The sequence below is a fragment of the Molothrus aeneus genome, chromosome 28, assembly GCF_037042795.1.
Source record: "Molothrus aeneus isolate 106 chromosome 28, BPBGC_Maene_1.0, whole genome shotgun sequence".
Classification (NCBI taxonomy): Eukaryota; Metazoa; Chordata; class Aves; order Passeriformes; family Icteridae; genus Molothrus; species Molothrus aeneus.
The window spans coordinates 5,028,330-5,055,487 of record NC_089673.1 but is presented as its reverse complement, the minus strand read 5'-3'; the positions used below and the strand labels follow the sequence as shown (position 1 = coordinate 5,055,487).

General features: G+C 53.7%; 1 protein-coding gene across 2 annotated transcripts; it reads left to right on the top strand.

Annotated features, from left to right (window-relative positions):
- The first annotated feature begins 2,197 nt into the window (after window positions 1-2,197).
- Window positions 2,198-22,391, top strand: IGF2BP1 (insulin like growth factor 2 mRNA binding protein 1). Of its 2 annotated transcripts, XM_066567148.1 has the most exons (15): window positions 2,198-2,372; window positions 3,793-3,853; window positions 12,204-12,252; window positions 12,837-12,888; window positions 14,190-14,253; window positions 15,892-16,161; window positions 16,846-16,980; window positions 17,372-17,494; window positions 17,688-17,823; window positions 18,758-18,880; window positions 19,377-19,493; window positions 19,839-19,913; window positions 20,574-20,705; window positions 21,321-21,434; window positions 22,299-22,391. In XM_066567148.1, the coding sequence occupies exons 1-15, from the start codon at window positions 2,198-2,200 to the stop codon at window positions 22,389-22,391; spliced, it is 1,719 nt and encodes a 572-aa protein (XP_066423245.1). The 2 variants fall into 2 exon arrangements, with proteins under 2 accessions (XP_066423245.1, XP_066423246.1); XM_066567149.1 differs by lacking the exons at window positions 15,892-16,161; window positions 16,846-16,980.
- Window positions 22,392-27,158: the final 4,767 nt, after the last annotated feature.

Sequence of the window (27,158 nt, the reverse complement as noted above, 5' to 3'; positions counted from 1 at the left end):
CCCCCCATTTTCCAGGATTTTTCCCCCCATTTTCCAGGATTTTCCCCCCCCATTTTCCAGGATTTTTCCCCCCATTTTCCAGGATTTCCCCCCATTTTCCCGCTCCCTCAGCGGGCGGGCCCGGGGCGGGGCTGCCCGCGCTCATTACGAGCCGCGCTCATTAAGCGCTGCCCTCGTTAAGAGTTAATGAGAGCGCGGGGGCCGCTCCCGCCTCGGGGGCACCGGGGGAGCCGCCATTGGAGCCCCCCAAAGACCCCGGAGACCCCAAAAACCGCCCCAGAGCCCCCCAGATTCCCCCCAGAGCCCTCGGTACCACCGGAGCCCCCCAAAGACCCCGGAGACCCCAAAAACCGCCCCAGAGCCCCCCAGATTCCCCCCAGAGCCCTCGGTACCACCGGAGCCCCCCAAAGACCCCGGAGACCCCCGGACCCCTGAGCCCCCAACCCAACCCCGGTGTCCCCCGAGCCTCCGATACCCCCGGAGCCCCCGAGCGCCCCAAAGCCCCCGGTGCCCCCCGAACCCTCAGCCCCCGGTGCCCCCGGAGCTCCCCCGAGCCCCCGGCCCAGCCCCGGAGCCCCCCGAGCCCCCCGGTGTCCCCCAGCCCAGTCCCGACCGTACCCCCGGGGCTCCCCCGGTACCCCCGGCCCAGCCCCGCAGCCCCCGACGGGGCCGCCGATACCGCAGAACCCCCGAGCCCCCGGTGCCCCCCGAAACCCCAGCTCAGCCGTGGGGTCCCAGAGCCCCCGGAGCCTCCCGAGACCCCGGCCCAGCCCTGGAGCCCCCCGAGCCCTTGGTCCGCAGTTCCCGGAGCCCCCGGCCCAGCTCCGGAGCCCCCCGAGCTCCCAACTCAACCCCGGTGTCCCGGAGCCCCCGATACCCCCGGAGCCCCCCGAGCTCTTGGCCCGCAATCCCCGGAGCCCCTGGCCCAGCTCCCGACCCAGCCCCGGTGCCCCCAGAACCCCCGGTGCCCCCAGCCCAGCCCCGGAGCCCCTGGCCCAGCTCCCGACCCAGCCCCGGAACCCCCGGTGCCCCCAGGACCCCCAGAGCCCCCAGCCCAGCCCCGGTGCCCCCAGAACCCCCGGTGCCCCCAGCCCAGCCCCGGTGCCCCCGGTGCCCCCGAGCCCCCGGCCCAGCCCCGGTGCCGCCGCCGCCGCCCCGCGGGGTCGGGGCCCGGGGGTGCCGCTTTGGGGGGTGGGCTCGGGGTGGGCTCGCTGCTATTTTCAACCCAGCTCCGAGCTAAAAATAAAAACTGTCCCGAAAAGGCAGCGGGGGAGCACGGAGGGGCCGGGGGGGGTTTGTGGGGGGGGTCCCTTTGTGCCCGCGCCGCCCCCGGAACCCGCCCGGGGGTCCCGGCAGCCCCGGGGGGAGGGGGCGAGCCCGGGGCTGGCGCCAGGGCCCTCCCGGCCCCTTTGATGCCGAAGTTTTTTACACCCAGAAAAATCCCATTGAGGCTCCGGGGGGAGGGGAGGGGAGGGGGCGGCCATGGGGGGGGAGGGGCGCGGTGGGGGCGGGGGGCGCAGCAGATGGGACCGAGCCCCCGGTGGGGGTTGGGGGGGATTTGGGGGGGATTTGGGGGGGGGATTCCGGGTGTGGACGCCCCCCCCCCCCCCCCCTCATCCCTAGGAGGAACAACGGGCCGGGATTCAAACAAACACACGGATAAACGACGGAATAAATAAACGAATAAATAAATAAATAAATAAATGAAAACGAGCCGAGCGGCGGCCCCTCCCCTCCCCTCCCCCCGGCCCGGCCCCTCCCCCGGCCCTCCCCCCTCCCCACCACGTGGCTTCGCCCCGCGAACGTTTCCGCGCTCGCCCTCTCCCCTCTGCGCCCCCTCCCCGCCCCGCGCCCCCCTCCCGGTGTCCGGTGCCGCTCCGGGGCCGCCTCGGGGGCCCCGCAGCCACCGGCGCCACCGCCCTGCCCGCCGGGGCCGCTCCCTCCCCTCCCCTCCTCTCCTTCCTCCTCCTCCTCCTCCAGCGGCCGCCGCCCCCCTCCCCAACGGCACCGAAATCCGCTCGGCAGAAGGGGGGGAAAAAAAACCCCTTAAAAAACAACAAAAAGGCCAAAAAAAGGAAAACAAAAAACCAACCGGAGGGGGAAAAAAATCCGGGGCGAAGCTCGGGGGGCGCAGCGGAGCCGCCCCGCGCCGGCACCGAGCGGCCGGAGCCCCCGGAGCCCCCCGAGCCCCGGAGCCATGAACAAGCTGTACATCGGGAACCTGCCCGAGGGCGTCACCGCCGCCGAGCTGGAGAAAGTGTTCGCCGAGCACCAGATCTCCTTCAGCGGCCAGTTCCTCGTCAAGTCCGGCTATGCCTTTGTGGACTGCCCCGACGAGCAGTGGGCCATGAAAGCCATCGAAACTTTCTCGGGTGAGGCGCCCAGCCAGCCCGAGCCCTTCCCAAACCCCCACATCCCAAATCCCCAAACCCCGAAACCCTCAAATCCCCGAAGCCCGAAATCCCCAAACCCCGAAATCTCAAACCCTCAAATCCCCCCAATCCCAAACCCCTAAATCCTCAAATTCCCCAAGCCCCCAAATCCTCAAATTCCCCCAATCCCAAACCCCCAAATCCTCAAATTCCCCCAATCCCAAACCCCCAAATCCTCAAATTCCCCCAATCCCAAACCCCCAAATCCTCAAATCCCCAAGCCCCCAAATCCCAAACTCACAAACCCCGAAATCCCAGCCCCGAGATCCCTCCCGACCCTCACTCGATCCCGACCCTCACTCGATCCCTCCCGGACCCCCAGAGCTTCCTGAGCCCCCTCATCAATCCCGACCCCCCAAATCCCTCCCGACCCCCCAAATCTCCCCCTAGATCCCGACCCCCCAAATCCCGCCCCTCCCGATCCCTTCAGACCCCGAAATCCCTCCCGAATCCCGAAAATCCCGAGCCCCAAAATCCCTCCCGACCCCCAACCCCTCCCGTCCCCCCCGGACCCCCCAATCCCGACCCCCAGCCCCTCCCCCTCCAATCCCCGCTTTTTGTCCCTTCCCCGAAATCGCGGCCGGGACGGGGACACGAAGCGAACCCGAACTCGCGGGGGTCCCCAGGATCTGCCCCCCCCCCCCCCCCCCGGGGGTCCCCAAAGCCCCGGGGTCCCCCCGGAGCCGCTCCCGGGGCCCCGCGGACTTTGCCCGTCCGGGGGCGAGGTCGCCATGCTGGGAGCAGCCGGGGAAGAGCTCGGCAAGAGGCAAATTTGGGGGCAAATCGGGAATTTTGAGGCTTTTTAAAATTTTTTTTTTTCCCTTTCCTGTCCGTCTCCTTCCACCCGTCGGATTCTTCTCCTTCTTCGCTATTCCCTCCTAAAAAAAAAATAAAAAAAAATTAAATGATGAATCCTGGACCGAGCCCGCAGCGAGGGGAATCCCTCTCCATTTTCCGGGAGAAATCCTCCATCCCTGTGCAATCCCCAATTCGGAGCTTTCCGGCGGGGGAGAAAAAAGGGAGGGAATTTTCTCCAAAGGCTTTTCCTGGAGGGCTGAAAGAAAATGGGGGGAGGGGGGAATTCTCCAAATCCACCCCAAAAAAAACCCCCAAAACCAAAAAATCTCATCCCTGGAATCCTTCCGGGCTGAAATATTCCCGAGGAACGATTCCAGAGGCACCACTCCCCCTCTGGAACCTCGCATTCCATCAAAATCCACTTGCGAGCAGCCGGGGGACGGCGTCTGGGTGGAATTCGGGGAGGAATTCGGCGGGGAAATTCCCATTTGTGAAAATTCCCCCTTTGTATCCCGAGTTTTCCCTCCCAGATTTTTTTCCAACCCCGGGTTTTGTTTTGTAGGGAAAGTGGAGCTCCATGGGAAGCAGCTGGAGATCGAACACTCGGTGCCCAAAAAGCAAAGGTAAAGGTGGAGTTTTAACTGATTTTTAATTGATTTTTAATTGATTTTTTTTTTAATCGTTATCGTCGGAATTACTAATTTGTGACGAGGGCGGAAATAGGAGACGGAAAAAGCCAAAAATTTCCACCTAAAAATGTGAAAAATGAAGAAGCGTCGGAGATTTTAGGCTGGGATTTGCCCCAGCGAGCTGAGTTTAATGAATTCATTAAACATTTCATGAATTAATTGATTTTTTTTTCCCCAAAGAAAACTCAATCTGCGAGTTTTTCATTAAATTAAAAGGGGGGGGGAAAGAGGTGAAATCAAGAATTCTCCAGGCGCTGCCTGAGGTGATGGATGGCTCTGGGCTGGGATTCCCAAACTTGTGGAAGAATTTCCCGGCTCCTTTTGGCGCCTGGGCTGGGAAATGAGGCAAAATCCTTTGTTTTGGGAGACGGAAAATTCAAAGAAAAATCGAAAAAAATTAATTAAAAAAAAAAAAATCTGATTTAAAAAGTGGGTTTTTTTTTTTTTTTTTTGCTGGGATAAAAAGAACAAAACCAGCGCGCTGCTGCTGAGGGCGGGCAGGGATGAAATCCTGGCTGAATTCCGGGGGTTTTTTGGGGTGAAAAGCGGCGCTTTTGGGGTTTCCCAGGACCTGCCTCTCCCGCCCAGCCCATCCCATCCCTCTCCATCTTCCCCGGCCTTTGTTGTTCCCGGCTGGGGCCGGGAGCGCTCTGGAAATTCCTCCCCGCGCCCCCAATTCCCGGGAAATCCGCCCCGTCCCGCCCGCGCTTGGGGTTTCCCCCTGAAACCCCCCCCCCCTTTTTTCCCCGCCATTTTTCGCCCCCCAAACTCGCGGAATTCCCGGAATTCCCGGAATTCCCGATCCCAAAGAGTCCACGTTGGACCCGAATCCATCGCCACGTGACGGAGGCGCCTTTTCCAAAGGGGAAAAAGGAGGGGAGGCAGCGAGGCCGGCAAATCCCGGCCCCAAATTCCCAAAATCCCATCCCAAAACTTCCCCAAATTCCCAAAATCCCATCCCGAAACTTCCCCAAATCCCGGCCCCAAATTCCCAAAATCCCATCCCAAAACTTCCCCAAATCCCGGCCCCAAATTCCCAAAATCCCATCCCAAAACTTCCCCAAATCCCGGCCCCAAATTCCCAAAATCCCCATCCCAAAACTTCCCCAAATCCCGGCCCCAAATTCTCCAGATCCCACCCCAGAACTTCCTGAAATCCCAGTCCCAAAATCCCGGCCCCAAATTCCCAAAATCCCATCCCGAAACTTCCCCGAATCCCGGCCCCAAATTCCCAAAACCCCATCCCAAAACTTCCCCAGATCCCAGCCCCAAACTCTCAAAATCCGAACCCCAAACTCCCCAAATCACATCCCGAAACTTCCCAAAATCCCGACCCCCAAATTTCTCCAAATCCCAACCAAACTCCCCAAAATCCCATCCCAAAACTGCCCCAAAATCCCATCCCGAACTCCCCAAAATCCCAGCTCCAAATTCCCAAAATCCCATCCCAGTTTTCCCCAAATCCTTTTCCCGACCCTTCCCTGCCCCTTTTTGGGATCGCCCCCTTTGGCCTCGCCTCAAAATTCCCAAAATTCCCAAACCTCGGGAGGGGGCTGATCCCAAAAAGGGCGATCCCAAATCCAGCCCCGTTTTCCCGGCCCAAATTCCCGGACTTTAGGGCAATATTTATAATTTTTATTAATTTTTTTTCCTCCCTCCCTGATGGTTTTTGTTGCTGTGGCTTCGGTGTCCGGGCATGGGGGGAATATTGGGATGGAATTCCATGAAAAGTTTTAAAAAATCCCTTAAAAAAAAGCCTGGAAAATCCTATTTCCTCCCCTATATCGGATAATGAATAATTTGGGGAGGGAGGAGCAGATTTCCTCCTTTTTTTGCCCCAAAATAATTCCTTTAAAAATGAGAATATTCCTTTGGGATCTGGGATTTAAATTGCTGGGGAAAAAAAAAAGCGGGAAAAAAAAACCAAACCTTTAAATATTTTTGGGATTTGGATTTGTTTTCCTCCTGGGCGTCCCTAAAAATGCTTGGATTGGGCTGGAAAATCCAATTTTTGGGGTTTTTTGGGGGATTTTTTGGGGTTAAAATCCGCGCCCCCCTCACGGGCTGCTCTTAAAGGGCCAGCGCCGCTTTTCCCTCCCCGCCCTCCTGGAAGATTTTGGGGCAATTTTGGGGGATTTCGGGACCGTCCCGGACACTCTGGGCAGGGATTTGGTGATTTTGGGTGTGGAAAAGGCGATTTTGGGGCATTTCCCTTCAGCTGGGAGCTGTAAATGGAATTTTTTTTGGGGGGGGTGGGGAGACGATCCCTTAAAAACGAAATTTTTTGGGGGGGGGGGGGGGATTTTTTTGGGGGTTTATTTCAGTTTTCCAGGCTGGAATTTCCAGTTTGGAGCGGCGGGGAGCAGGAAAGGGTTAAAGAGGGGGAGAATTTCGGGATCCAAAGTGAAATTCCTCCCCTTTCCCCTCCCCCAAAACCTCAGGTTCATTTTTTTCTTTCTTTTTTTTTTTCCTCCCTTTTTCTTTTTTTGATCCCTTTAAAAATGTGGGAAAACGAGTCAGGAGCTGGGGGGTTTCCCTTCCCAGTTAATTTATTATTATTTTTTTTAAAAACAGCAAAAAAACCCCCCAATTTTTAAAAAAAATTTAGTTTAAAGTGGAAATAATGCTGTAAAAAAACCCCTGAATTTGGGTGGTTTTAATTCATTCATGCTTAAAAAAATTCCCAAGGAATTCTTTCCTCTTGGTTTATCCCCAAATTTTTCAAACCTCTCCTGAACAAAAAAATTCAAAAATAATTTAAAAAACCCCAAAATGGGTTAAAACAGCACCAAAAAAGGGGATTTGGGGTGTGTGGCTCCAAGAGGAATAAATTTATTTATTTGGGATTAATTCCTGGGATTTTCCCAATTATTTTCATGATTTGGGGAATTATTGCAGCAGAATTCTGTAAAAGTCTTAAACTGTGAAGAAATATTGATAAAAACGGGATTTTATGAACGAAAATGAGATTTTGGGTTGATTTGGGGGTCATTTTGAGCATTTTGTTGGGTTTGGGGAGTTGTTTTTCCTTGGATTTTGTTGATGGGAAAACTGGGGGAGAAACTCGGGATTTCCAACCCCAAAATCCCCGAAATTCTCCTTGTTGGAGTCACCAGGGAAGATTTTTAAATTTCATCTCAAATGAAATTATTTTTAAGGAAATAAAAATTCCAAATTCAGGCGTTTGGGGTTGGGATTTCGGGGCTGGGATGGATTTGGGATGGATTCGAACCCAAAAATGGGAATGAAAAGGGATTTTCACCCCCAGCCCCTCCTGGGGTTGTGCTCAGGGCATTAATTTTGATTATAATTATTAAAAAATCAATATTTTTTCATTATTTTAGCGGCGTCAAAGTTTGGCTCAGGGCAGAGAAATGCTGGGGGAAAAAAAAATCCTAAAATTCTCTTGGATTTTCCTTCAAATCTGGGGATTCCCATCAGGAAAAATCCTCATTTTCCACAGGGAAAATCCTGGAATTCATTGTTCCCAATGAAAAATATCCAAATCCAGGTTGAGGTTCCTTTTTTTTGTCACTTTTCACCCCAAAATTTGCTTTTTTTCCCCCCTTTTCTTTTGGGGTTGGATTTGCTGGAAACGGGACCGAAAATGAACCAAAAAACCCCAAAAACGAACCCAAAAAATTGGAAAATTCTTTTCCATGGAAAATGAGAAGCCAGGTGGATTTTGGGTCTAAAATTCTGCTTTAAATCCAATTTTGAAAATCTTGATTTTTCCATTCAAATGAGGCTGGGTTGGGAGTTTTAATAAAAAAAATAACAAAAAAGCCGGAAAATCGAAATTTTGAGGAGCAGAAAAAAGAGAAAAAAAATTTAAAATTTAAATTTCTTTTATTCCTTTGAGCTCCCAGTTTCCAGCTGCTCCCGGATTTTCACTTCTGGGGACAAAAATATTGGGGAATTCTGAGGTTTTTGAGGATTTTTAGCCCAAAAAAGTAAAAAAATTCAACGAATCCTGGATGATCTTTCCTTTAGTCTCATCCCTGAGGTTTGGAAACTTTGGGAATTCCATCAAATTCCGGCCCTCGGGGAGAGAAAATTCAATTTGGGAATGGCCAAAAGTGAGGAAAATTTCCTTTTATTTCCCTCATTTCCTGTGGGAAATGTGGGAAAACCTCCCCCCCCCCCCAAAAAAAGGGAATTTCAGGGAAAATTGGGAATTTTGAAGCCACGGGGTAGAAAATGAGAAATAATTGAATTTGTGGAATTGCAGAGGGAATTCCTGGGGTCGATCCCGGCATTTCCGATGGGATTTCTGCGGGAATTTGGGTTCAAGCTCGGGCAGACGAATCCAGGCAGGGAATGGGGGGAAAATTCCTCCTTTGGAAATCGGGAATTTTGGGATTTAAATGAAAAACTCCCCCCCAAAAAAAGGGGAATTTCTGCCCCTTCCAGCCCCAACTCCCAGCAATGCTGAAGCTCCCAGGGATTTTCCCAGGGATTTTGGGGGGAATTCTGGTTGGATGAGGGATCCCTGCTCCTTTTCCAGCTTTTCTTTTTAGTTTTCCCCGATTTTTGGGGGTTTTCCCATATTTTTTCTGAGGTTTTCCATGATTTTTTTTTTTTTTTAGTTTTCCCTGATTTTTCCGGGGTTTTCCGCCTCTTTTCCAGGTTTGCTGGATTTGGGAGTGGGGGCTGCCTCTGATCCAGGAGGGATTTGGGAATTTTTTCCCGCCTTTTTTACTTTTTTTTAGGGATTCCGCTGATTTCAAGGAAGAAATGGAGAAATTCCTGGCGCCCCATTCCTGTCGGGAATTCCTCATATCCCATTATTCCCACAGGGAATTCCCGGCGTCTCTTTCCCATTGGGAGCAGGGAATTCCTCACGTCCCGTTCCCGTTGGGAATTCCCGGTGCCCCGTTCCCTTTGGGAATTCTTTGTGTCCCATTCCCACAGGGAATTCTCCATATCCCATTCCCACAGGGAATTCCTGGTGTCCCATTCCCAAAAAGGCTCCCAGGTTTCCATCCCGCAGTCGGGATCAGAGCGCGATCGAAGCTCCTCGATCCCCTGAGCGCTCCCGGAAATCCCAGACTGTGGAATTCCTGGGAATTCCCAGGGGATTTGGGAATTTGGGATCTGCCTGTCCCTACAGGCTCTGAGCGCTCCCAGAAATCCCAAACTGTGGATTCCCTGGATCCCTGAGGATTATTGAATTTGGGGATTTGGGATTTGGGATCCGCCTCTCCCCACAGGCTCTGAGCGCTCCCAGAAATCCCAAACTGCTGGAATTCCTGGCATCCCAGAGGATTTGGGAATTTGGGATTTGGGATCCGCCTCTCCCCACAGGCTCTGAGCGCTCCCAGAAATCCCAAACTGTGGATTCCCTGGATCCCGGAGGATTTGGGAATTTGGGATTTGGGATCTGCCTGTCCCTACAGGCTCAGAGCACTCCCAGAAATCACAAACTGCTGGAATTCCTGGGAATTCCCAGGGGATTTGGGAATTTGGGATTTGGGATCTGCCTGTCCCCACAGGCTCTGAGCGCTCCCAGAAATCCCAAACTGTGGATTCCCTGGATCCCGGAGGATTTGGGAATTTGGGAATTTGGGATTTGGGATCCGCCTGTCCCCACAGGGAAGCTCCGGCTCTTTCCGGCTCCCGCTCCCTCCCCGCCGAGCGGATCCAGCAGAATTCCCGATTTCCCCTCCTGGCTGCCTCAGGCAATGTTGGGTGTGGGGGCTCCAGAAATTTTTGGGAATTCCGGCACAGGGGGGGGCCCCGGTCTCCATCCCAGCTCCGCGATTTCCCTGGAATTTCCTCAGCTGAGCTCCGGCTTTGCCTCAGTTCCCGCGGAATTCCGGAGCGGTGGGATCAGCCCTGGGTGTGCAGGGAGCTCCCTGCAGTTCAATGATCTTAATTAACCAATCCTAATTGGTCAATCCTAATTAACCAATCCTAATTGACCAATCCTAATTGACCAATCCTAATTGACCAATCCTAATTGACCAATCCTAATTGACCAATCCGAATTGACCAATCCTAATTAACCAATCCTAATTGGTCAATCCTAATTAACCAATCCTAATTGATCAATCCTAATTAACCAATCCTAATTAACCAATCCGAATTGACCAATCCTAATTGACCAATCCTAATTGGTCAATCCTAATTAACCAATCCTAATTGATCAATCCTAATTAACCAATCCTAATCGACCAATCCTAATCGACCAATCCTAATCGACCAATCCGAATTGACCAATCCGAATTGACCAATCCGAATTGACCAATCCCAATTGACCAATCCCAATTGACCAATCCCAATTGACCAATCCCAATTGACCAATCCTAATTGATCAATCCTAATTAACCAATCCTAATCATTCCCAGCCTGAGGGACCCCCAAACTCCTGGAGCCTTCACCTGCTGGGGGGTTGGGAAAAGGGGCTGGAATTTGGGATTTTCCCTTTTCTCCGGGGCCGTCCGTCCTTATCCCGAATATTCCTCGGGATTGAGGTGGGAATTTCTGGGATTTGCGTTCTCTCTTTTTTCCAGGGGAGTTTTGGGATCCTCCTGTGGCTCCTCTCCCCATAAAAATCTCCCCAGAATTGACCAAAGGAGCCCCAAAATCCCCCGGAGGGGGGATTGGGATCCCCGAGCAGGAAAATCCCGATGGATTTGGTGGAATTTTGGTGGAATTGTTCTGCCTGTGCAGGGGCTGGGAATGGGGAATAAAGGGAATAAAAATGGGAATAAAGAAGGGAATAAAGAAGGGAATAAAGAAGGGAATAAAGAAGGGAATTCCCCATGGCGGGCGGAATGCCAGGAATCGTAAATCTGAGCGAGGCGTGACTGACAGCTGTCAATCACCCAGATAATGAGGCCCAATTAGCCGGGAATTCCAGGATTTTGGGATCCTTCCCGGAGGGAGGCACCGGGCAGGATCCAGGTTTGGGATTTTCCTGCTCCAGCTCAGCCCAGCTGCTCCCAAACGGACGGAATTCCCCGAAAATCCGGAACATTCCGGGTTTAATCCCGGGTTTTCCCGGGGATTGGGAAGCGGAGGGGGAAATCCAGGGATTCTGGGGGGATCTGGGAAGTGCTCTGGGATCTGTGCTGGGGTGAGGAACCGCCCTGGAAAAAACCTTCCCGTAAAAGCTCGGGATTAAACCGGGAGGGAGAAGGAATCTGGGATTTTGTTCCTGGAGGGATTCTGGGATTCTGGTCCCGAGGGGAATTCTGCTTCCAGTGGGATTCTGGAATTCCATTCCCAGGGGGATTCTGGAGTTTTGCTTCCAGCAGGATTCGGGAATTCCGCTCCTGGGGGGATTCTGGAATTCCATTCCCAGAGGGATTCTGGAATTTCCCAACTAGGGGGAATTCTGGAATTTCACTCCTAGAAGGATTTCGGGATTCTGTTCCTGGAGGGATTCTGGAAATCTGTTCCCAAAGAATTCTGCTTCTGGAGAGAGTCTGGAATTCTGCTTTCAGTGGGATTCTGGAATTTCACTTCCAGCAGGATTCGGGAATTCTGCTCCTGGGGGGGGATTCTGGAATCCTGTTTTCAGTGGGATTCAGGAATTTCACCTCCAGCAGGATTCTGGGATTCTGGAATTCTGCCTCAGGAGCCATTCCAGAATTTCCCTCCCGTGGGATTCTGGGATTCTGATCCCAGAGGGATCCTGGAATTCTGCTTTCAGCGGGATTCCGGAATTTCCCTCCTAGAAGGATTTCGGGATTTCCCTCCTGGAGGGATTCTGGAATTCTGTTCCTGCAGGGATTCTTGAGTTTCCCTCCCAGAGGAATTCCGGGATTCTGTCCCCAGAAGAATTCTGCTCCTGGAGAGAGTCTGGAATTCTGCTTTCAGTGGGATTCTGGAATTTCACCTCCAGCAGGATTCTGGAATTCTGCTTCAGGAGCCATTCCAGAATTTCCCTCCAGTGGGATTCCGGGATTCTGATCCCAGAGGGATCCTGGAATTCTGCTTTCAGTGGGATTCCGGAATTTCACTTTCAGCAGGATTCCGGGATTCTGATCCCAGAGGGATTCTGGAATTTCAGTCCCAGCGGGATTCTGGGATTCTGATCCCAGAGGGATCCTGGAATTCTGCTTTCAGCGGGATTCTGGAATTTCACTCCCAGCGGGATCCTGGGGTTCTGATCCCAGAGGGATCCCGGGATTCCGCTCCTGGCGGAACTCCGGGGCAATTCCAGCCCCAAAACCAGCTGGGATCCGCCCAGGGAGGGAGCACCTGGAATTTCAGGGCTGGCTCGGATCCGTGCCCCGGCCCTGGCCCAAATCCCGACTTTTCCCCATCCTTGCAGGAGCCGGAAGATCCAGATCCGGAACATTCCGCCGCAGCTGCGATGGGAGGTGAGGCCGTCCCCGAGCCCGATTTTCCTCCCCTTTGTCATTAATTGGCTCTTAATTACCCCAGAATTACCCCGGGCCGCCCCCTGGAAATCCCGGGAAAGCGACACCGCCCGGAGCCCCCCGGGATTCCGGGATTCCCGTGAATTCCCGTTAATTTGCGATTTTCATTCCCATTGTACGGGGAATAAAACGGATCCTCGCTTCCCGCTGGGAATTCCCTGCTCTGCCTTCCCCTCCCGCTGGCTCCGGGCGGCCAGGAGCTCCCCAGCCTTAATTACTCGGGAATTCTTAATGATCCTGATGGAATTATTAACGATCCCAGTGACCCCGAGGTGTGGATGGGGCTCCCCGGGACATCCCGGCGTCAACTGGGATTGACTTCCCCCTTTTTCCCCCTTTTTCCCCCTTTTTTCCCCCTTTTTTCCCCCTTTTTTCCCCCTTTTTCCCCCTTTTTTCCCCCTTTTTTCCCCTTTTTTCCCCTTTTTTCCCCTTTTTTTCCCCCTTTTTCCCCCTTTTTTCCCCTTTTTTCCCCTTTTTTCCCCCTTTTTCCCCCTTTTTCCCCCTTTTTTCCCCTTTTTTCCCAGGTTTTGGATGGGCTGCTGGCCCAGTACGGCACCGTGGAGAGCTGCGAGCAGGGTAGGAGGGGGAAACCCGGATTTGGGGAAATTCATCCGGATTTTGGGATTTTCATCCGGATTTTGGGGAATTTCATCCCGATTTCGGGAACTTCTGCTCCCGAGAAGGGAATATAATCCAGATTTCTGGAATTTCTGCCCCGTTTCAGAGGGAGAAGGGAGTAAACCCCAGATTTCGGGAATTCCATCTGGATTTCAGGGTTCTGCCCCGTTTCAGGGAGAGGAAGGAACAAAACCTGGATTTTGGGGGATTTCTGCAGGGAACGAAACCTGGGCTTTGGGAATTCCTGCCCCTTTTCAGGAATGGAAGGGAATAAAAACCTGATCCATGTCTCTTTTACTGAACTCCCGATTCCTCTTCCCGAATTCCTGCTTCCTTTTCCCTAATCCCTGTCTCTTTTTTCCTGAATTCCTGCTTCCTTTTCCCTAATCCCTCTTTCCCAAATTCCTGATTCCTTTTCTCAAATTCCTGATTCCTTTTCCCGAATTCCTGCTTCCTTTTCCCTAATCCCTGTCTCTTTCCCAAATTCCTGATTCCTTTTCCCAAATTCCTGCTTCCTTTTCCCTAATCCCTCTTTCCCAAATTCCTGATTCCTTTTCCCAAATTTCTGCTTCCTTTTCCCAAATTCCTGATTCCTTTTCCCAAATTTCTGCTTCTTTTTCCCAAATTCCCGCTTCCTTTTCCCAAATCCCCGTCTCCTTTTCCCTAATCCCTGTCTCTTTCCCAAATTCCTGATTCCTTTTCCCGTATTCCTGCTTACTTTTCTCAAATTCCTGCTTCCTTTTCCCTAATCCCTCTTTCCCAAATTCCTGCTTCCTTTTCCCAAATTCCTGCTTCCTTTTCCCAAATTCCTGATTCCTTTTCCCTAATCCCTGTCTCTTTCCCAAATTCCTGATTCCTTTTCCCAAATTTCTGCTTCCTTTTCTCAAATTCCTGCTTCCTTTTCCGCAATCCCTCTTTCCCAAATTCCTGCTTCCTTTTCCCAAATTCCTGCTTCCTTTTCCCTAATCCCTGTCTCTTTTTTCCCGAATCCCTGTCTCTTTCCCAAATTCCTGCTTCCTTTTCCCAAATCCCCGTCTCCTTTTCCCTAATCCCTCTTTCCCAAATTCCTGATTCCTTTTCCCTAATCCCTGTCTCTTTTTTCCCAAATTCCTGTCTCTTTCCTGAATTCCTGATTCCTTTTCCCGAATCCCCGTCTCCTTTTCCCTAATCCCTGTCTCTTTCCCGAATTCCTGACTCCTTTTCCCGAACTCCCGATTCCTCTTCCCGAATTCCTGACTCCTTTTCCGGAATTCCCGCAGTGAACACGGACAGTGAGACCGCCGTGGTGAACGTCACCTACGCCAGCCGGGAGCAGACCCGGCAGTGAGTGCCCTGGGAATCACCCAGGAATTCTCTGGGAACGTTTCGGGAATTCCCTCCCTTCCCCACCTGTAGGAAACGGGATTCCCCATTCCCCCAAATCCTTGAGGACGCCCCTTAAATCCTATCGGGTTTTCCTTCACCCTTGGACAGAATTCCAAGGTTTTGGAGTTTTCTCGGCAGCTCAGGGAGCGAAAGCTGAATTTAACTCGAGGGAAAGTTGGGATTTCCTGGGGCTTCCACGATTTTGGGAATTCCGTCTCCCTAAAAAATGGGGAGAAAGATCCCGGAGCTGCCAGGGGGAGACCCGGAGCTCATTCCCAGCTTTTCCCTGCGTTCCCTGCTCCCCTCGCACCGGGCTCGGCTCGGGGCTGGCGCTTTTGGGGGAATTTGGGGGAATTTGGGGAGTTTCCTTCGGTGCCGGATTCCCGGGGCCGGGAGCGCGGGAGGGGAGCGGGGCCGAGGCGCTGCCCTCGCTGCCGGCTCCATCTGCCGACGGCGGCCGGCGCTGCGGGACCGGGGAACGCGCGGGGATTCGGGATCACCCACAGGGATTTGGGAACCCGCGGGGATTTGGGATCCTGCAGGGATTTGGGGTTTGGGAACCCGCAGGGATTTGGGAACGCTCATGGGGATTTGAGATCCTGCAGGGATTTGGGATTGCCCATGGGGATTTAGGGATTTGGGAACCCACGGGGATTCGGGAACCCACGGGGATTCGGGAACCTGAGGAATTTGGGATTTGAGGATTTGGGAATTGAGGATTTGGGATCACCCATGGGGATTTGGGATCCAACCCCTCCTACATCAAACCTGGCCCTTTTGGGGCTGCCCTGCTCCCTGCACCCCACCCCAGCCCCATTTCCCGGTGTCCCCCCAATCCACCCCCATTTCCCAGTGTCCCCCATCCCCATTTCCCGGTGTCCCCCCAGCCCCATTTCCCAGTGTCCCCAAACCCCATCCCCATTTCCCGGTGTCCCCCCAGCCCCATTTCCCGGTGTCCCCAAACCCCATCCCCATTTCCCGGTGTCCCCGAGCCCCATTTCTCAATATCCCCCAAACCCCATCCCCATTTCCCGGTGTCCCCGAGCCCCATTTCTCAATGTCCCCCCAATCCACCCCAGCCCCATTTCCCGGTGTCCCCCAAACCCCAGCCCCATTTCCCGGTGTCCCCCAGTCCCATCCCCATTTCCTGGTGTCCCCCAGCCCCATTTCTCAGTGTCCCCCCAATCCACCCCCATTTCCCGGTGTCCCCCCAGCCCCATTTCCCAGTGTCCCCGAGCCCCATTTCTCAATGTCCCCCCAATCCACCCCAGCCCCATTTCCCAGTGTCCCCCAAACCCCAGCCCCATTTCCCGGTGTCCCCCAAACCCCATCCCCATTTCCTGGTGTCCCCCAGCCCCATTTCCCGGTGTCTTCGAGCCCCATTTCTCAATGTCCCCCCAATCCACCCCATCCCCATTTCCCAGTGTCCCCCAGCCCCATTTCCCGGTGTCCCCCAAACCCCAGCCCCATTTCCCGGTGTCCCCCAGTCCCATCCCCATTTCCCGGTGTCCCCCAATCCCAGCCCCATTTCCTGGTGTCCCCCAGTCCCATCCCCATTTCCTGGTGTCCCCCATCCCCATTTCCCGGTGTCCCCAGGGCCATCCTGAAGCTGAACGGGCACCAGCTGGAGAGCCACGCGCTCAAGGTCTCCTACATCCCGGACGAGCAGCCCGAGCAGGGCCGGCGCGGCGGGGCCGGGGCGCGCGGCGGGGCCCGCCCGGGGTCCCCGCTGCCCGCGGGGGCTCCCCCCAAGGCGCCGCCCCCCGACGTCCCCCTGCGGCTCCTGGTGCCCACCCAGTTCGTGGGGGCCATCATCGGCAAGGAGGGCGCCACCATCCGCAACATCACCAAGCAGACGCAGTCCAAGTGAGTCCCCATCGCCCTGCAGCGGGGACACGCAGGGGCGCCCAGGGCGGATCCAGAAGATGTCCAGGGGTTCCTCAGGGGTGATCCAGGGGTTCTCCAGGGGATCTCCAGGGATTCTCCAAAAGTTCTCTAGGGGATCTACAGGAGTTCTCCAGGGGTTCTCCAGGGCGGTCCCCATAGTTCTCCAGAAGTTCTTCAGGGGTGATCCAGGAGTTTTCCAGGGCTTCTCCAGGGATTCTTCAGGGGTGATCCAAAGGTTCTCCAGAAGTTCTCTAGGGGGTTCTCCAGGAGATCTCCAGGAGTTCTCCAGGAGTTCTCCAGAAGTTCTCCAGAAGTTCTCCAGGGGGTTCTCCAGGGGGTCTTCAGGGTGGTCTCCAGAGTTCTCCAGAAGTTCTTCAGGGGTGATCCAGGAGTTTTCCAGAGGTTCTCCAGGGGTGATCCAGGTGATCTCCAGGGAATCTCCAGGGGTTCTCCAGGGTTCTCCAGAAGTTCTCCAGGGAATCTCCAGGGGTTCTCCAGAGATGATCCAAAGGTTCTCCAGGGGTGATCCAAAGGTTCTCCAGAAGTTCTTCAGGGGTGATCCAGGGTTCTCCAGGGTTTCTCCAGAGCTCTCCCTCCTCCTGCTGGGATGTCCTTTCCGGGGAGGCTCCGGGGCCCCTCCCAGCCCCTTCCCGCGGTTTTCAGGATCGACGTGCACCGGAAGGAGAACGCGGGCGCGGCCGAGAAGGCCATCAGCATCCACTCCACGCCCGAGGGCTGCTCGGCCGCCTGCAGGATGATCCTGGACATCATGCACAAGGAGGCCAAGGACACCAAGACGTGAGAGCCCCACAGACCCCACCCCGGCGTCCTCCCGCCCCGGGCCCCAGGAATTCGGGGATTCCAAACCTTGGGGTTTGGGCTTCCCCCGGCCCTCTGTGCCACCCCTCCTTTCCCAGATCCCATAATCCCTTATTTTGGCTTTCATCTCCTTTCCCAGTTCCCATAACCCCTCCTTTTGGGTTTTTCCTCATTTCCCAGTTTCCACAATCCCTCCTTTTGGGTTTTTTTCCTTTTCCTCATTCCCATAATCCCTCCTTTTGGGTTTTCCCTCTTTTTGGGTTTCCCCTCCTTTCCCAGATCCCATAATCCCTCCTGTGGGGGTTTTTCCCTTTTCCCAGCTGCCCTAATCCCTCCTGTGGGGTTTTTCCCCCCTCATTCCCGTTCCCAGGGCTGACGAGGTCCCCCTGAAGATCCTGGCCCACAACAACTTCGTGGGGCGCCTGATCGGCAAAGAGGGCCGGAACCTCAAGAAGGTGGAGCAGGACACGGAGACCAAAATCACCATTTCCTCGTAAGGACCAGGGCAGGAGCAGGAGGAGGAGGAGGATTGGGATGGGGGGAGAGGTTTCAGCCCCCAAAGTTCTCTTGGGAACCCTCGGGGTTGGGTTTTCTGTGCTCCCCTTTTCCCGTCCCCTTTGGGGTCCCCTCCCACGCCTTCGGGGCGCCCTTGGGTGTCCCCACGTCCCCACGGGCGCTGTCCCCAGGCTGCAGGAGCTGACCCTGTACAACCCCGAGCGCACCATCACGGTCAAGGGCTGTCCCGAGAGCTGCTGCCGCGCCGAGCAGGAGATCATGAAGAAAGTGCGCGAGGCCTACGAGAACGACGTGGCCGCCATGAGCGTGAGTGGGGCCGGCCTGGCGGGGACCCCATAAAACCAGAGCCCCTCTCATCCTGAGCATGATCTCACGAGGGATCCCATAAAACCAGAGCCCCTCTCACCCTGAGCATGATCTCACGAGGGATCCCATAAAACCAGAGCCCCTCTCATCCCCAGCATGATCCTGCTGGGATCCCATAAAACCAGAGCCCCTCTCACCCTGAGCATGATCCTGCTGGGGATCCCATAAAACCAGAGCCCCTCTCATCCCCAGCATGATCCCACCAGGGATCCCATAAAACCAGAGCCCCTCTCATCCCCAGCATGATCCTGCCGGGGATCCCATAAAACCAGAGCCCCTCTCATCCCCAGCATGATCCTGCCGGGGATCCCATAAACCAGAGCCCCTCTCACCATGAGCACGATCCTGCTGGGACCCCATAAACCAGAGCCCCTCTCACCATGAGCACGATCCTGCTGGGGATCCCATAAAACCAGAGCCCCTCTCATCCCCAGCATGATCCCGCCTTGTCCCTGATCCCTTTTCTCTCCTCAGTTCAATCCCCCTTGTCCCAATCCTATTTCTCCCCTCAATTCCAATCCCAATCCCCCCTGACCCCACATTTTGGTTCACTCAATTCTATCCCCATATCCCATATTTGGTTTCTCTCAATCCCAATCCCCATATCCCATATTTGGGTTTCTCTCAATCCCTATCCCCATATCCCATGTCCCATATTTGGTTTCTCTCAATCCCAATCCCAATCCCCACACTTTGTCCCCCCAGCTGCAGTCCCCATATCCCATATTTGGTTTCTCCCAATCCCAATCCCTACACTTTGTCCCCCCAGCTGCAGTCCCCATATCCCATATTTGGTTCCCTCGATCCCAATCCCCATGTCCCATATTTGGTTTCTCCCAACCCCAATCCCAATCCCCACACTTTGTCCCCCCAGCTGCAGTCCCACCTCATCCCCGGGTTGAACCTGGCTGCGGTCGGGCTCTTCCCGGCCTCCTCCACGGCGGTGCCGCCGCCCCCGAGCGGCGTCTCCGGGGCCGCTCCCTACAGCTCCTTCCTGGTGAGTGACCCCGGGGACAGGGGGACAATCCCGATGAGCCCCCGGGGTGGGCAGTGACCCCAAAATGTTGACAGTGACCCCAAAATAATGACAGTGACCCCAAATAGTGACCCCAAAATGTTGACAGTGACCCCAAACAGTGACAGTGACCCCATATAGTGACAGCTACACTAAATGGTGACAGTGACCCCAAATGGTGACCCTGGCCCCGAAATGGTGACAGTGACCCCAAATAGTTACAGTGACCCTAAATGGTGACAGTGACCCCAAAATAGTGACAGTGACCCCAAATGGTGACCCTGGCCCTGAAATGGTGACAGTGACCCCAAATAGTTACAGTGACCCTAAATGGTGACAGTGACCCCAAAATAGTGACAGTGACCCCAAAGGGTGACCATGGCCCCAAAATGGTGACAGTGACCCCAAGGGTGACACCCTGGCCCTGACATGGTGGCAGTGACCCCAAGGGTGACCCTGGCCCCGCTCCCGTCCCCAGCCCCCCGAGCAGGAGACCGTGCACGTGTTCATCCCGGCGCAGGCGGTCGGGGCCATCATCGGCAAGAAGGGCCAGCACATCAAGCAGCTCTCGCGCTTCGCCAGCGCCTCCATCAAGGTGGGCATGGCCTCGGCGACCCTTGGGTGGCCCTTGGGTGGCCCTTGGGTGGCCCTTGGGTGGCCCTTGGGTGTCCCTCTGTCCCCAACTGTCCTGTTTTTCCTCGGAAAAGCCCTGGGAAGCCTGGGCAGCGCTGTAATGCCATGTCCATCCCGTGTCCATCCCGTGTCCATCCCGTGTCCATCCCGTGTCCATCCCGTGTCTGTCCCATGTCCCTTCATGTCTGTCCCGTGTCTGTCCCGTCTCCATCCTGTGTCCGTCCATGTCCGTCCTGTGTCCATCCATGTCCGTCCTGTCTCCATCCCGTCTCCATCCCGTCTCTGTCCCGTGTCCGTCCCGTTGCAGATCGCGCCCCCGGAGACGCCGGACTCCAAGGTGCGCATGGTGGTGATCACCGGCCCGCCCGAGGCGCAGTTCAAGGTTGTCGCCGCTGTCACCGCCCTGGGGACATTGGGGTGACCCTGGCAGGGAGGGCAGGGGGCGACCCCGACTGAGCCCAAATCCACACATGGGGAATTCCCGGTTTCCCAGGGGCCGGGCAGGTTTGGAATTCCAAAGAACCAGGATTTTCCGGGATCCCAGATCCATGGATGGGGATTGGGGTGGGACATTCCTGACTCCCAGCTCCTAGAGGCCAAACGGGTTTGGAATTCCAAAGAACCGGGATTTTCCGGGATCCCAGATCCATGGATGGGGATTGGGGTTCGGAATTCCAAAGAACGGGGATTTTACGGGACGATGCCCCAGCCCAAATCTGGAGATGGCGTCACCACCTTGGGGACACTGGGGTGTCCCTGGGAGGGAGGGCAGGGGGTGACCCCAACCGAACCTCAACCCTCAGCTGGGGAATCCCGGGATTGGGCTTCCCAGGGGCTGAATGGGTTTGGAATTCCGAAGAACTGGGATTTTACGGGATCCCAGATCCAGGGATGGGGATGGATTGGGGTGGGACATTCCTGACTCCCTACTCCCAGGGGCCAAACAGGTTTGGAATTCCAAAGAACCGGGATTTTAGGGGATCCCAGATCCAGGGATGGGGATGGATTGGGGTGGGACATTCCCGACTCCGTCCCTCCCCAGGCTCAGGGCAGGATTTACGGGAAGCTGAAGGAGGAGAATTTCTTCGGGCCCAAGGAGGAGGTGAAGCTGGAGACGCACATCCGAGTGCCGGCCTCGGCCGCCGGCCGCGTCATCGGCAAGGGCGGCAAGACCGTGAGTAGGAGCGGGGCCGGGATTCCCGGGAGAAACTGGGGCTGGAATTCCTGGGAGAAACTGGGGCCAGAATTCCCAGGAGAAACCGAGGCCGGAATTCCCAGGAGAAACCAGGGCCGGAATTCCTGGGAGAAACCAGGGCCGGAATTCCTGGGAGATGTTGGGGCTGGAATTCCCAGGAGATGTTGGGGCCGGGATTTCTGGGAGATATTGGGGCTGGGATTCCTCGGAGAAATTGGGGCTGGAATTCCTGGGAGATGCTGGGACCGGGATTCCTGGGAGATACTGGGGACAGAATTCCTGGGAGATGCTGGGGCCAGAATTCCCAGGAGATGCTGGGGCTGGGATTCCCAGGAAATATTGGGGCCAGAATTCCCGGGAGATACCGAGGCCAGAATTCTGGGAGATGCTGGGACTGGGATTCCCAGGAGATGCTGGGGCCGGAATTCCCAGGAGATGCTGGGACTGGGATTCCCAGGAGATGCTGGGGCCGGAATTCCCAGGAGATGCTGGGACCAGGATTCCCGGGAGATGCTGGGACCGGGATTCCCGGGAGATGCTGGGGCCGGGATTCCCGGTGGGCGCTCCGGAGGGTCCATGCCGCGTGTCCCGCAGGTGAACGAGCTGCAGAACCTGACGGCGGCCGAGGTGGTGGTGCCGCGGGAGCAGACGCCGGACGAGAACGAGCAGGTGATCGTCAAAATCATCGGGCACTTCTACGCCAGCCAGGTACGGCCGGGGGCACCCAGGGGGCACCCGGGGGCTCCTCCGAGCTTCTCCAGAAGCTCTGCAGATGTTCTCCAGGGCTCGTCCAGGGGTTCTCCAGGGCTCGTCCAGGAATGCTCCAGGGGTTCTCCAGGGGTTCTCCAGAGGTTCTCCAGGGCTTGTCCAGGGCTTGTCCAGGAATGCCCCAGGCGTTCTCCAGATGTTCTCCAGGGCTTCTCTGGGACTTCTGCAGGGCTTGTCCAGGGCTTTTCCAGGGGTTCTCCAGGGCTTGTCCAGGAATGCTCCAGGGGTTCTCCAGGGGTTCTCTAGGGGTGCTCCCGGGGTTCTCCAGGACTTGCCCAGAGGTTCTCCAGAGGTTCTCTAGGGATGCTCCAGGGGTTCTCCAAGGCTTTTCCAGGGGTTCTCCAGGGCTTGTCCAGGAATGCTCCAGGGGTTCTCCAGAGGTTCTCCAGGGGTTCTCCAAGCGTTTTCCGGGGGTTCTCCAGAGCTGTGTTGCTCAGGCCGCACATTTCTGGTCGTTATCCCCTGAATCCCGTCCGTTATTCCCTGGAAAAAAACCACAGGAGAATCCTGGGACATGGGCTGGGTTTGGGTGGAAATTGGGATGAGTCTAAAAGATCGGGAATTTGGATTTGGGTGGAAATTTGGGTGGAAATCCAGGGACAGGGGCTGGGTTTGGGTTCCACGGGGAATTTGGGACGGGGCCGGGAGGGCCGGGAGGGCGGGACGGGAGCGTTCCATGGATCCCTGGCAGCGTTCCGTGGATCCCTGTCATTCCATGGGTCCCTGGCAGCGTTCCATGGATCCCCGGCTGTCGTTCCATGGGTCCCTGGCTGTCGTTCCATGGGTCCCCGGCTGTCGTTGCAGATGGCCCAGCGCAAGATCCGGGACATCCTGGCGCAGGTGAAGCAGCAGCACCAGAAGGGCCAGGGCGGCCAGAGCCAATCCCGGAGGAAATAGGGATCCCAAATCCCGGGAAAACCAGGACACGGCACGGCCAGGCCGGGCTCCGAGTGCCTGGGAATCAGCAACCGCAGGGAATGGACAGGGAGCGGGAATCCGCAGGGAGAGTGGGAATGTGCAGGGAGACAGGGAATCAATCCACAGGGAACGGGAATCCGCAGGGAGACAGGGAATTGATCCACAGGGATGGGGAATGTGCAGGGATTGGGAACGGACAAGGATTGGGAATGTGCAGAGACTGGGAACCACTTCCACAGGAATTGGGAATATGCAGGGATCGGGAATGTGCAGGGTTTGGGAATGGACAGGAATCGGGAATGTGCAGGGATGGGGAATCACTGCCACGGGGATTGGGAATATGCAGGGATCGGGAATCCGTGGGGATCGGGAATGTGCAGGGATTGGGAATCACTTCCACAGGGACTGGGAATTTCATCCCCCAGCAGAACTGGGAATTCCATCGGTCCCCCCAAAAAAAACCAAACCAAGCCCCCCATGGAATTCCTCATCTCCACCATCAGAATTTGGGAATTCCGTGCAGGGGAGGGGTTGGGGGGAAGCTGAAAAGAGCAGGAAAATCCCCCCCCGGGAATTCTGAATCCACTCAAATCCGGGGCTCCTCATTCCCAAACCCCTCCAGCGGGGAAAAAATTCCCCCAAAAAATTGGAGATCGGGGGCCCAAAATTGAATTTTTTTTTTTTTCTGATTTATGGGGAGAAAAAAAAAAAAAAAGATCCCCGAATTCCTCATTTCTGCAGGAAAATCCCTGTTCCCAAGAGAGAAAAAAGCGGATTTCAGATTTCAGGAATGTCAGCGGGCGCTGATTCCCGGCACTCCGGGGGGGTTGAAAGGATTTGGGATTTTGGGAATATTTTGGGAAGGGTCCGAAGCTGCTGATTCCCACCAAGGGTTGGGCTCCAGGAATTCCAGCCCCAAAATCCAGGATTTTCCCCCAAAACGGGAAGGGGAGGGCGGGAAAGGAAAACTGGGATGGATTTGGAGGGGTGGAGGAAAATCTGGGAGTGACCCCAAGAGAAAAAAATGGGAATTTGGGAGGAAAAGGGAAAATTCGGGCTGAGTTTAGAGGGACAGGAATAGTGGAAGGAAAGCTGGGATGTGAGAAAGTGGGAATTTGGGGCAAAATGTGAAAAATGCGGGAAAAAAACCTGAAATTGGGATGAATTTTGAGGGAGAAGGAGGAAGGAAGGGTTCCCAAATGAGGTTAAAAAGAGGGGAATTTGGGATAAAAAAAAAAATTGAAATTGGGATGAATTTCGAGGGCCGGGAGTGATGGGAGGAAAACTGGGATGAGTCTAAAAATCGGGAATTTGGGACAAACCCGGCCCTGACGTTTTTTGCCATCGATTTCACGGAGCCCAGCCCTTCCCAGCAGGAATTTTGGGGGAAAATCCTCCAAAACCCCTCCTGGAACAGCAGGAAAAGCAGATTTAGGGAAGGGAAGGCGGCAGAGGGAATTCCCTGGAATTCTGCAAATCCAGGGCAAAAAAAAAAAAAAAACAACAACCCCGGGAATGACAAAAAAACCACAAAAAAAGCTCAAAAAAAGCTACCTCAGGTGTGATTACCTCAGCTATGGAATATTCTGATTTTTTTGGGGTTGTTTTCACTTTATTTTGGGTTTGTTTTTTTTTTTCGGGGGCTTTTTCGCTGATATTTTATATAAGAGGTGCTAACGGGGAAGATTTTATTTTTTTAATGAAAAAGAGAGAAAAAAAAAAGAGAAATTTTTTTTTTTAATTTTTTTTTTTTTTAATGGAAGAATCCGGGCGTTCCGGAGAGAACGCCGGGAATTCTGGACCTAGTGGAAAAGATGGCAGCAGCTTCCTTAGCTTTGATATTTTTTATGGAATTTTTGTGCCCTTTCCCAGCCAGCCGAGGAATTTCAGCTCTCAGGCATCGTCGCTCTCCAAGAAAAAAAAAAAATCCGGGAAAATTCCAAATTTGGTTTTCCCAGTGGGAAAAACTTGAATTTTTTTCCTTTTTTTTTTTCATTTTATTTTAATCTTTTAATTTTTTTTTTTTCTGGGAATTTCAAGGGGTAAAAACCAAACCTGAACCCGGCGCTGGCTGAAAGGATTTTTCCCAATCAGATCCAGCCAAATCCGTGGAATTTTTGGGAATTTTTCCACTCCTGGGCAGCGTTTTCTATGCAAAGTGGGGTAAAAAAAGGGTTTTTTTTGTGCTGGTTTTATTTTCACACTCTCGGAAGCCATAAAGAGATTTTTTTTTTTCTATATTTGATAGAAAATTCCTAAAGATCCCAGAATCCCAAGGCGATCCCGACCTTCCCGGAATTCCAGGGGGGTGGTGTCGATCCATCTTCTCCACTATGGTGCTGTGAAATTTAAAATAAAAAATGTAAAAAAACACAAAAACCACAAAAAAAATATTTTATTTTAAAAGAGATTTTTTTTTTTTTGCCTCCGTTTTACCGAGGGAAAAAAAAAATTAATTAAGAAATGAATAAAAGAAAATGGATTAACGACTCTAATTAACAAAAGGAAAAATTGATTTTAGAAAAGGGAAAATAATTTTTAAAAAAGGAAAAATAATTTTTAAAAGGAAAAAAAATAATATAGAGAAAAAAAGGAAAAAAGTAATTTTTAAAAAAGAAAAATTTATTTAAAAAAAGGAAAAAATAATTTTTAAAAAAAAGGAAAAAAAAAGCTTAAAAATATTCAAAATAACTTTAAAAAACAGAGGAGGAGGGAGAGAAATTAATGAATGAATTCCTTCATTAAGTGGGAGCCGATTTTTATTCCCTACAAACGCACAGGGAGGAGGGAGAGGAGAATTCCCAACCCGAGCCCGAACAGGGATCGGCCTCTCCCTGCTCCAAAACCTCCACAGGGTGATCGTTCCTGGTCAAATCCCAATTTCTCATGGTAAAATCTCTTTTTTTCCTTGATGAAATCCATTTTTTTTTCCTTGGTGAAATCCCAATTTTTCCCGGTAAAATCCTTTGTTTTCCCTTGCTACAATCCCGTTATTTCCCGTTGTTTTGTCCCTGCGGGAAAATCCAATTTCTTGGATGAAACATTCAACAAAAAAAGATTCCAAAATGGTCCGAACGAGCCAAATTTTGGTGCCGTTTTTTCCCCCAATCCCATCGCCCCACGACTCCTCCCCATCCGGAATATTTGGGATTGGGGAATGTGGGATTCCCCCTCTCAGGGGGTGGGGGAATGCTGAACTTTTATTCCCAAAAAAATTTGGGGTGAAAGGAGCCGGATTTGGGCTCAGCAGAGCTCCCGTCCCTTGGGGGCGTTTTCCCGGTTTTCCCTGGAATTTTTGCCAGGGAAAGGCGGTTTGGAATACTTGAAATCCCGACCTCGGGGATCCCAAAATTTCCCATCCTGGCCCTAAAGACCAGGAACAGCCATTCCCCAATCCCATCTCTGGGATTTTTTGACCTAAAATCCCCAAAATTCAGGGAACCTTTGGTGCTTTTCCCGCCCTTTTCCCATTCCCGGGGCCGTCGGCGCTGTCGGAATTCCCAAGGGAATTCCAAGAGGGAAATTCCATTGATATCCAAGAGGTTCGTGGGAAGGAAGAGACCTTGGAGCATCTCCTGCTTTTTTTCTGGAAAATCTGGAAAATTGGGAAAAGCAGGGAAATGGGAATGAGATGGATCCGGACTGCAATGGAAAAAACAGGAAAAATTTCCCAAAACCAGAAAAAATTCCCCAAAAAGGAAAATGGGAATGAGACGGACCCGGAGTAGAATGGAAAAACCAGGAAAAATTCCCCCAAAAAACAGCAGGAAAATGGGAACAAGATGGATCCAGCTTGGAATGGAAAAAAAACCAGGAAATATTCCCAAAAACCAGGAAAATTTCCCCAAAACCAGGGAAAATTCTGCAAAACGGAAAACGGGAATGAGATGGGTCCGGTTTGGAATGGAAAAACCAGGAAAAAAATTCCAAAATTCCCAGCCCCACAGGACTCTTCCATCTGCTCCCTCGGTGCCAAGAAATCCAGGGAAAAGCGGAATCCAGGGAAAAGCGGAATCCAGGGAAAAGCTTGTTTGGATTTTTCCCCACGTTTTCTGGCGGGTGAGATCCCAGAACCATCCCGAGGCTCTTCCCTGCTGGATTTTTTTCCCTGGTTTTTGTTTTCGGAAGCTGGGATCACACGCCTGGAACTACCTCGGAGCCGCAGGGATCTTCCCACTGGAGGAGGAATTTTGGGATGGTTCCAAGGAGGGAGCCACGGGGAAGGCTCTGGAACATTCCAGGTGGGTGACGGAGAATTTCCAAGAATCCCCCTGGAAAAGTCTCCAGCGCCTGCTGGATCCCGGCTCTTCGTCCACAGGCAGGAATTCCCAGGTTTTTTTGGTTTTTTTGTGGGAGAGGAATTCCCAGGAGCTCTTGGAGACAAAATCGTGGAATGAGATGGGGGAAAAAATATCATGGGATGAGCCAGGCCGGGATGTTCCGCTGGATTTTGGGAATGCTCTGATGGATCCCGAGGATTTTTGGGATGCTCCAGCAGAACGTGTGGGGGATTCCTGGAAGGGATTCCTGGGTCCTGGGAATGGGATGAATTCCTGGATCCCGGCATCGGGATGATTTTTGGGATCCTGGGGATGGGATGATTTTTAGGGCAGGGAATTTTCAGGGTGGGAAGAGCTGATCCCAAGCAGGGAACGCCGCCTCTCCCATGGCTCTGATCCCAGGAAATCCACGGGATCGACCGGGACCGGGGCGGGAATTCATCCTCAGGAATCCTCAGGCTCCTCA

Coding starts and splice junctions, on each gene's coding strand:
- IGF2BP1 (XM_066567148.1), top strand. CDS start 2,198: ATGAACAAGCTGTACATCGGGAACCTGCCCGAGGGCGTCACCGCCGCC. Junction 12,889..14,189: donor CGTGGAGAGCTGCGAGCAGG/GTAGGAGGGGGA, acceptor GAATTCCCGCAG/TGAACACGGACAGTGAGACC. Junction 16,981..17,371: donor GAGGCCAAGGACACCAAGAC/GTGAGAGCCCCA, acceptor TCCCGTTCCCAG/GGCTGACGAGGTCCCCCTGA.